Source organism: Vigna unguiculata, chromosome 9, assembly GCF_037176805.1.
Source record: "Vigna unguiculata cultivar grain cowpea cultivar isolate G323 ecotype 2 chromosome 9, ASM3717680v1, whole genome shotgun sequence".
In the NCBI taxonomy this organism is placed as follows: Eukaryota; Viridiplantae; Streptophyta; class Magnoliopsida; order Fabales; family Fabaceae; genus Vigna; species Vigna unguiculata.
In genome coordinates this window covers 32,822,280-32,833,490 of record NC_140800.1, presented here as the reverse complement: position 1 = coordinate 32,833,490, position 11,211 = coordinate 32,822,280, and the positions used below count along the sequence as shown (strand labels likewise).

The window sequence follows — 11,211 nt, the reverse complement described above, 5'->3', positions numbered from 1 at the left end:
ATTTTTGTTTTACAATCTAACGATTTATTTAAGATATTTAATCTTAAATTTTATGTCACGTCTCATTTAATATTATTTAGTTTTCATAACTATTCATATTTTTTGAACCAAAAGGATAGCATAGCTATAAGGTTGACCCCTGAATTTGGAAAGTTACAATTACAAGCAAAATACTGTCCAAACATGCAAATTAAACAAGAATGGGTCCACTCTTTATTTATTTTTTTTTCTGATAAAATGATGGAAAATCTAATTGGTTGATCTAGTTGACCTTTATATTTGAAAATAGGATGTGGGTTTTCTCTAATGACAAATAAATATTAATGAGCACACTCAAGACATTATTTAAGAAATTATTTGAAAAATTAAAATAAAAAAATGTTCATCAATATAACTTACTGTAATTTTCAATGAATTTCGATAGAAAAAAATTATTTTAAACTTCTTAATAGTAAACAGGATCCTTATTTAATTATGGTTAAAATACTTTTTTTGTCCCAATTTTTGTCAAATTTTTTCAAATAAGTCCTAATTTTGGTTTTGTGTTCAAATAGGTCCCAATTTTCGTCAATTTTGTTCAATTGGGTCCTTTTTTGCTAACACTGTTTAAATCATTAACGACCATGAACAATGACTGCCACGTGTCACTTCGTGGTTTTTTTTGAATTTTTTTATTTATTTATTTTAAATTTTTTTTTTAAATGTACATGTGTCAACCCAAGAGTGTGCCACGTGTCACTTCGTAGTTTTTTTGAATTTTTTTTGAATTTTTTTTAAATGTTCACGTGTCAATCCAGTAGCGTGCCACGTGTCAAAGTCAATGTTCTAAATTCAATTTAGTCCCTATATTTGTTATTTTTGTTCAATTAGGTCCCAATTTTTGTTAACATTAACCAATTTGGTCCCTCTCCAAATTAAAACCAAATTTAATTTTTATATTAAAATTCACATTTTTTATTAAATATTTTTATATAATATATTAAAATTCACATCATTATAACCTTGATATAAAAGTTAAATTTGGTCACATCTTCGATAGGGACCAAATTGGTTAATGTTAACAAAAATTGGGACCTAATTGAACAAAAATAACAAATATAGGGACCAAATTGAATATAGAATATTGACTTTGACACGTGGCACACTACTGGATTGGCACATGGACATTTAAAAAAATTCAAAAAAATTCAAAAAAAATAAAATAAAAAATTCAAAAAAACCACAAAGTGACACATGACACATTCTTGGATTGACACGTATCCATTTAAAAAAATATTAAAAAAAATAAAAAAAAATAAAAAAAAATTCAAAAAAACCACAAAGTGACACGTGGCCGTCATTGTTCATGGTCGTGAATGATTTAAACGGTGTTAGCAAAAAAAGGATCCAATTGAACAAAATTGATGAAAATTGAAACCTATTTAAACACAAAATCAAAATTAAGACTAATTTGAAAAAAATTGACGAGAATCAGGTCAAAAAAGGTATTTTGACCTTTAATTATCTTATAGATTAAGGATTGTGTGTCTGAAAGAATACTCTAGAAGATATTCTAACGCCAACTATTACGGCTGGTCTAGATTAAACGAGACTTTTCTGAATTCTTCATTCGTATTCTTGTCTCGTGTTCTACAATGGAAGAATTTTACTCAATAAAGACAGATTCAACACGTACAAATCTTGGTGAGAAAGCTATTGGTTGTTACGTCTTACTTTATTACATAATTCTGTAAAGTATTTATATAAGGAAACAAAATGTGTATTGTAATTAATATTTGTTAATAAAATATTAAATGTTATAATAGTAGAAAATTAAAAATACATAAATCTTGTATGAAACCCTTATCGTATACGATTGATGCATGTTTTCTTTCTCTATAAAGTAACGTGAGTCTATTAAAATGAAAATGAAACCGAGTAAATAAAATGGCTTCGTCTTTAAATTTTAATAAACCAATAATATAAAATAAAATAAAATAATTTAAAAGTGTAATACAATAAAGAAAAAGAGATAATGGGAAGCAGAACCTTTCACGAGGAGATGATTGATTGATTGCTATAGCTTTTCACGTTTTTGATTGGTAGTTTTCAGTGGTCACCATTACCTACACAATATTTTTCTCCACCTTATATCTTCTTCCTCATTTCGCGCCTTTCATCATTTCTCTCTCTCTCTCTCATAAGGTAGGGAACTTTCAATTCAAATATCTATAAATAATAATCAACCCTATTATATAATAAATTAGAAGAAACACAAGTGCTTCCACACCTGTACATGTGTCTCCATTTTTAAAGCTTAAAAAAATTTAGAAGTAAAACATATCTAAATATTAGTGTAGGAATTATAAATATGACAAAAAACAGCTATTATAAAAAGTTAATTAATATAAAAAATAAAAATAAAATTATGAAATATGTATTAAAAAAATCACACACACACACACACACACACATATATATATATATATATATATAAACCTAAACATTACAAATATGAGAAAAAAATGAAATTTATGACAATTTTGTTTTTAAAAAATTCAATATAACGGTTAGTATTAGAAAAACCTTTAATGTAAATAAAGGGTAGAATTTAAATTATAAATTATATATACAAAAAAATATGAATTAAAATTAATTTATACAAGATTTTATTTAAAAAAATCAAGATCTAAAAATAAAATATCATTAGATACTTTTTACAAGATAGATATTTCATTGAAGTATATAATTAAATGAAAAAAAATTTATATCCAAAAAATTTAAATAGAATGTTGAATTATAAAAATACAACTTATTTTTAAAAAATTGAGTAAAATATTAATTAAAACAAGGATTTTTACAAAAATAATTATATTAAAATTAAATATAAAATAATGTTAAACTTTACAATAAAAAAAATTAAATTTAGATATTATAAAGTGAGTTTTTATTCTATTGAGATGCCTTTAATTCGTATGACTAATGGCAACCGCAAGAAGTGAAGGATAATCATTTGCCACGTGTTTACTCGCCATTAGTTGCCACTCCGAGACAATAGGCACTCACAGGAGGGGACACTCGGGAATTTTTCTTTACTGTTTCCAATCAACATAGGAATCCTTATAAAACTCAAATCAGGAGAACGTGCAGACCGAATTAATTGTCCAGGAATGGCTTAAATTTGGTTTTGATTTCAAGAGGCTTTGTTTGTTTTTAATCCAAAATGGAATATTCGCACGTTGAAATTATAACCATTGCTTCTTTGTAAGAGTTTCGTGTCGAAACATCCATCTACGAAGTAGCGTCCCCAATCCTGCAATTGAAATTGAGACCCAAACATCACGAAAGTTAAAAAAACTGAACAATGACGTTGACACAAACGAGACAGTTTACAAAACGGAGAAACCGATGAACGCTGATTTAGGTTTCAAAACGCTAACACCAATCATCACACTATTCTCGATCATCCACAAAAATTTTACAACAGAACGATCCACGCAGATATGGATCGTCGTCAGCATCATCATCATCATATTCATTCTAAAAGCCACAATGACTCTGATATGCAAATGCCAAAACCTATAACTAAGTACATTTTTATTTATGATTACGAGGAGGACGACACCGGAATGGAGGAGGCTCCGGTCTTCAGAAGGAGGCTCTGCGCGCGTGAGAGCTGTTCCATGAGGGAGACGATTTGCGCGTGGTAGTCACGTGCCTGGTAAACTGCCTCCGCTTCGAGCTCCCCGAGCTGCGAGCAGAGCCTCTCCTCGGCCTCCTCGGCCACGCGCAGCCTCTCCCGCGCGCTCTGAAGATCGCGCTTCATCTGCTCCTCTCGCTCCTTGCTTTCTCTGAGCTCCTTCTCGAGCTCCTCGTTCCGCTTCTTCAGCTCGTTCTCTGCCGGCGCCGGAGGCACCGTTTTCTCTTGCTTCCCGGAGCAGATGCCGATCGCCGCCATCATCGTTAGCGCCATATCGTAACGCTTCGCAAATGAAATAAAAGTGTATAATGGTAATGAGTTGTGTTGTGTGGTGCGGTGTGGCGAAGTTGGAATATAAATAGAGTGGAATCAGGTGTGTCCAGGTTCAATGAACCTGGTTTTCACCCCGAAGGATTTTTCACCGCTCATCATCCCCTTCAACGTTGCTGACGTCATTGCTTGCATTCTCCTTTTTCTTTTTCACACACCTTCTTATTTTTTAATCTTCTACTCCCTATTTCGTTTTATTTTTTCCCTAAAGTCTTTGTTTACACGGCGCAATAATCATAAGGGAAGAGTCGACGAGAAAGAAAAAAATATATCAAATTAATATTGTTTAATTAAGTAAAGGGAGTGGAATGAGATGAATATGAAGTTTCATTGATTAAAAATAAATAATGGTAAACGTAATTATAATATGGCCCTTACATCTAAATTAAATATCAAATACTTCTATGGTCTCTTATAAAAATCGTGTTGTACTGAATAGCCATAATTAATTATATCACACTTAATACATTTATATTTGATTCAATTATGGATACAGGATTATGCTATATCATAGCCAGTTGTGTGATTATAATACAGAAAAAAAAAAGTACTTTTCATTTCCGTAATCTATAATTAATTATGAATATTACATAATATATTATGCAGCTTTAAAAATAACAAAAAAAAAATATTAACATAAACAAGTGCTTTTTTCAATAATATAAAATATCCGATAAGTACAATTTTGAGAAAACTTTAATTTGAGCATTTCTTTTATTTTACAATTTCTCATCTCAGATAAAATTAAAAAAAAAGTGATTTTGTTAAAATTTTTCACTCATTTCAACTTTAATTTATTCAAGCAAATAACATATGCTTAAAAAATAACAAAAATATTAACATATGCTTTTTTCAATAATGCAAAAGATCCAATAAGAACAATTTTAAGAAAACTTTAATTTGAGCATTTCTTTTATTTTCCAAATTCTCATCTCAAATAAAAATTTAAAAGAGTGGTTGTCTTAAAAATTTTCACTCATTTCAACTTTAATTTATTCAACCAAACCACTTGTTTATGGATTCTATTACGTAACTTAAAAAATAACAAAAAAAAAATATCAACATAATCAAATGCTTTCTTTAATAATACAAAAGATCCAATAAGAACAATTTTAAGAAAACTTTAATTTGAGCATTTATTTTATTTATAATTTCTCATCTCAAATAAAAATTTAAAAGAGTGGCTGTCTTAAAACTTTTCGCTCATTTCAACTTTAATTTATTCAACCAAACTACTTGTATTATATGTATATATAATTCCATATGCATTGTTCATTTATTGTTTTATTATGTATTTTAAGGATCTAGTGGAGTGATTTTAAATCTTTGTAATCCTGAGTGTTGTTTGACATGAATTATTAAGAATTATAAGATATTGATTCTTACGGTAGGAATAATATTACGTATGGTGATGAATGATATGTATTGACGATAAAGTTTAAATAAGAATATCCTGACTTTATATTATCAAACTCACATAAAAAATTATAATTGTGAGAGTCAAAGGAGGTTCTTATATGTAGATTCGATAAGAGATTAATTCTTACAAATATAAAATTTATATTGTCACATTATTTGCTAAAGATGTGACCCAACTATGATATATTATAGTAATGAGACGTACAATGTCACATATTCTAATAGATTATATTTGTCCTTCAAATGTGAAGTTTGATGTCTAAATGTGTGTACATGAGTCAGGAGAGCTAAGTATTGATTAATGTTTTCTTATATGATTTAAATTTTTTGTAGTAGTATTATGATTTAAATTTAATTTAACTTATCCTGTGTGTTGATTGTGATATATATTTGCTATAACGTAGGGGTAGGAGAGGAGCAACATAAAGATTATATTGAATGTGTTTAGTTAAATTATATTATATAATATAGACATGGATACATATATTATGTAATAGTCTTGTCCTTTATTTATTTTGAAATACTATTTAAAAACAATCTTTCATATGGAAAACACATAATATAATTATGTATATACTATATGCTTGATATTATTTGATATTGTTATGTAGTAACCTATTAGATGGCATTTATATGCTATAATTGGATCATTAAATGTTTAATTAAGAAAATTCTCATAAATACAAACATAAATATCAATTAAGTTATTAAATGATCAAAACTTATTTAATTAAAATAATTATGATAAGTAATTATTTTAATATAGGCATTTATATGATTTGTTTTTAGTATAATAAAAAAGACAGTTTTAGTATAAAAACTTCAATTTTATTAATTTCGTTTTGTTACGTTACGTGTGTTTATTGAAAAACTTGATATTAATAGGTACTTGTAAGGAAATTTTTTTAACCTTTACTTTATTTCAAAACTAATTGCAAATTGTCACTAATCTTCCTTTTAATAATCACACCTGATCATAACTATTAAACACGTATAATTACACTTTATTTTACTTAAAACATACAACAATAAACTAAATATGTATTTAACTATATTAATAATTAATAAAGTTCAAAACAAATTAACAATATTAAAATTGTTCTACTAAAATATAGTTTTTTTTTCTATTATATTAAAAACAATATATATCTATACTTGTTATTTATACTAAAATATTTGAAATATGATTATAATTATATATTAACCGTATATTTATCTGAAATGTCAAAATAATAGTGAAAATAATTTTTTTAAATAAAAACATTTTAAATTAATTAAAATTAAGTAGCATCTAATTATTTTTATCTGTTTCTGCGATTAAATATATACCTATAAAGAGATTTCTCTCCATATTTGTTTTACAAATTTATCCTTTAAATAAAATTTTAAATTATAATAATTATATATTAATTTTTTTATTTTTAACTTTTTTTTTTCAATTTGACTTCTTTAAAAATGATTTGCAATAAATTTATAAAAACTATTTATATTTAATTTCATAATTATAATAATAACATCTATATCTACCCTATATATAATAAGTTTTTTTTTCAAATTTCACTTTTTTTTAATTTAATTTTTTCTAAACTTAATTATTTTTTAATTATAAAACTACCTATGAAATAAATAAAAATTATTTACAATAAAATTACAAAAAAATATATTTAATTTCATAATTATAATAATAGAAATAATAATTTTATTATTGTGTTTTAACTATATATATATATATATATTAAATAAAGGAATAGTTACTTTTTATTCGAGAAACAGTAAAACTATATCCTTTTAATAATTAAAAACATATTCTTCAGTGCATATTTCACGTGCTATTATTGATTAAAATGAATTAAAATTATAAAACAAAAGAAAATCATTAAATGAAATTTTAATTCACAAAAGTTGGATTTTCTTAATAAATTTTATTTAGTGATAGATAGTGTGTTTAAAATAACAGGTGAGTATCATAATTGTTGAATACTTAGTGATGGTAACAAGCCTTGTAATAACAAGATACTTAATTTGAATTATAAAGATTATTTATAATCAAGTATACGTTTTCTATCACAAATCTCCATTATTCAAAATAGATACGCATATACATAAATTGTTGACCAAAGTTCTTAAAATCAAATAGGACTTAATTTATTATAATTTTAATTCTATCAAAATAGGATTTTTTTTTAAAATTCAGAATTGCTTTACAGTTTTGAGTTAATTTTTTTTTAAATTAGATAAAGAGAATATATAGAAATTATTTTTTATCTTAATTTTTAAAGATGTGAAACTGATAGACATACGAGAACATAAGGGTGGACAAAAAATCCAATTTTTATGATCCAATCTATTTTTTCTATGATCCAATCTATTTAATATCCATTCTATTAAAAATTCAATCCATTTAAAATCTATTTTATTGGATTTGGATATGAATCTAATCTACATTTTATATATTTTATGGATTGGATATCCATTCTCGAAATCTAGATTTTCAAAATGGATAATCCAAAATATCCAATCCAAATTTTCACTTTATATTTTTTGTTAGGTTAGGCTAAAGGTTGAGACAGACTAGTCCAAATTTAGTCGTATTTGATTGAGTTGGCGTGACCCTATACAAAATTTGGCCGAATTAGGCCAAATTCTGTCAAGTCGATCCCGATCGAGATTTAACCTAGTTGGTCCTGGACAAAATTTGGACGTATTCGGCCAAATCTGTCAAATTCTTTGGTGTCAGCCCTATGGACACAAATTTGGATCCACATCCATTATTTGGATCCAAAATGGATGTGGATTAGATTTTTGATAAGACTGACACCATAGAATTTGACAGATTTTTTTGTCGAGGCCAAATTTCAGCATGGGATGAACTTGGATGACTTTTGAACGAATTTCGGTTAGGGACGACGTGACCAAATTTGGGCCAAGGTCGACTCGACAAAATTTCAGTCGAGATCGAGTTGATTGGATTCGATTGAATTTTGGCCAGGGCCGATTTTGCCTAATACGACCAAATTTTGGCCAGAGCCGACTTAGCCAAATATGACCACATTTGGGTCAGGGCTTGATCAGTCAAATTTCGATCAGGGTTGACTCCACTAAATTCGTCGGTTGGGATCGACTTGACTGAATATGACCAATTTTCGATCACAACCGACTAAGTTGAATATAGTCAAATTTCATTCGGGACTTAGTCGACCGAATACGACTAAATTTGGGTAAGTGCCGACTTGACCAAATTTTGGTCATGACCAACGTGACTGAATTTGGCAAAATTTAGGTTAGGACCGACTCGCCTAAATATGACCAAATTCTGGTCACGATCAACTTTTCCGAATACGACCAAATTCAGGCCAGGACCAACTCGATCAAATTTTGGTCGAGGCTAACACGATCGAATTTTGACCGGAGCTGACTCGACTGAATTCGGCCGAATTTCGATCGTGGCTGACTTAGTTGAATACAACCAAATTTCGATCATGACCGACTCATTTGAATACGACCAAATTTGGGTCAGGGCCAACTCGGCCAAATCTTAATCGAGGCCAATTCGATAGAATTCGACCAAATTTTGACTGGAGCCAACTAGGTTGAATACAATCAAATTTTGGTCGCAGTTGTCTCGGCCGAATACGGTCAAATTTTGTCTAGGTTGACTCAGCCTAATGCAATCAAATTTGGGTCGGGGTGAACTCAACCCGAATACTTCCAAATTTTATCCAGGACCAACTTAGCCAAATTTCGACCGAGACTGACTTGACATAATTCAGCCAAATTTTGTATAGGGTCACGCCAACTCAATCAAATACGACTAAATTTGTACTAGTTAGTCTCAACTTTTATCCTAACTTAACCAAAAATATAAACTAAAAATTTGGATTGGATATTTTGGATTACCCATTTTGAAAATCTAGATTTAGAGAATGAATATCCAATTCATAAAATATATAAAATATATATCCGATTGATATTCATATCCAATAAAATGGATTTTAAATGGATTGAATTTTTAATAAAATAGATATATTAAATGGATTAGATCTTAGAAAAAATAGATTGGATTATAAAAACTGAATTTTTTGTCCATCCTTGATTTGAATTTTTTGACACATCTCTTCGCATATTGAATGTCATAACAGAAAACCAATAAAAAAATATTGTCTTCCAACATCTTAACACTTTTCTAAAATCATCCATGTAATGATAACAGACATCTGCAAAAACTTCAAATTACTATTGTTGCATAAGGTTAGCTTTCCTATTTCCGGTAAAATAATGTTCTTTCTCTTCCTTCTTTCGATCAATAAGAAACTATTATCTAAAGAAGGATAAAAAACAAAGAAGAACCTTAGCTATACTGCAACCTGTAAACCAAAACACCATTATTTTATGAAAGAATCAAGTATTTCAGTGCAATAATGTGAGACGTGCGACGTGAGACGTGGAATGTGAGACGTGGGCATGATAAGTGGCACCTGGGACCTGGGACGTGCGACGTGAGACATAGGGACGTGAGACGTGGGACATGAGACGTGAGACGTGAGACGTGAGACATAGAACGTGGGACGTGGGACATGAGACGTGACACGTGCGACGAGAGAAGTGAGACGTGGGAGACGTGAGACGTGAAACGTGAAACGTAAGACGTGGGACGTGAGATGTGAGACGTGAGACGTTGGACGTGAGATGTGAGACGTGAGACGTGAGACGTTGAACGTAAGATGTGGGACGTGAGACGTGACACATGAGACGACGTGGCACGTGAGACGAGAGACGTGAGACGTGGAACGTGAGACATGGGACGTTGGACGTGGGACGTGGGACGTAAGACATGAGATGTGAGAGTGAGACGTTGAACGTAAGATGTGAGACGTAGAACGTGAGACGTGGGACGTGACACGTGAGAGGACGTGAGAGTGGGACGTGACACGTGAGAGGACGTGAGACGTGAGATGACATTGGATGTAGGACGAGAGACGTGAGACGTGGGACGTGGGACATGAGAAGTGGAACGTGAGACTAGGACGTGAGACATGAGACGTGGGATGTAAAACGTAAGACGTGGAACATGAGACGTGAGAGACGTGGAACATGAGACGTGAGAGACGTGGAACGTGGAATGTGGGACGTGAGATGTGAGAGACGTGAGACATGAGAGACGTGAGACGAGCTACGTGAGACGTGAGAGACGTGAGGTGTGTTACGTGAGACGTGAGAGACGTGAGGTGTGTTACGTGAGACGTGAGACGTGAGAAGAGAGACGAGAGACGTGAGACTTGAGACGTTAGACGTCCGTAAACACTGAACCTTAAACTTTACATTCATAAACTTTAAACCTTATAATTTAATTGAAAATTTTAGAAGTTTAATAAAAGAATTGTTAATATATCCATAAATTTGTACTAACAAATTTAAATTATAACTTGTAAAAAAAATAAATAGAGATTAAATACATATAAAAGTGAAAGAATAAAAATATGAAGGTAAAACTAATAATTAATGTTTATTTAACACATAAAAATAAAAGTTATTAGGATAACAACAATAAATTATATTTATTGAACTCTTAAATGAGCGAAAGGAAGCAGAGGATGATCTGAAAAGTTAAAATAAGGATGGACAAAAAATCTAATTTTCATGATCCAATCCATTTTTGCTATGATCCAATCAATTTAATATTCATTTTATTAAAAATCCAATCAATTTCATTGGATTTGGATATTAATCTGATCTACATTTTATATATTTTATGGATTGTATATCCATACTCTAAATCTAGATTT

The 11,211-nt window shown here is 29.6% G+C and overlaps 1 protein-coding gene across 1 annotated transcript; it reads right to left on the bottom strand.

The window, feature by feature from the left end:
* Nucleotides 1–3,367: 3,367 nt before the first annotated feature.
* On the bottom strand, nt 3,368–4,022 carry LOC114162556 (protein RESPONSE TO LOW SULFUR 3-like). The gene has a single exon (XM_028046482.2). The coding sequence runs from the start codon at nt 3,950–3,952 to the stop codon at nt 3,587–3,589; it is 366 nt and encodes a 121-aa protein (XP_027902283.1). The 5' UTR covers nt 3,953–4,022; the 3' UTR covers nt 3,368–3,586.
* Between the last annotated feature and the right edge of the window lie 7,189 nt (nt 4,023–11,211).

What these genes read in the sequence shown, in the direction of transcription:
- LOC114162556 (XM_028046482.2), bottom strand. Translation starts at nt 3,952, where the DNA reads ATGGCGCTAACGATGATGGCGGCGATCGGCATCTGCTCCGGGAAGCAA.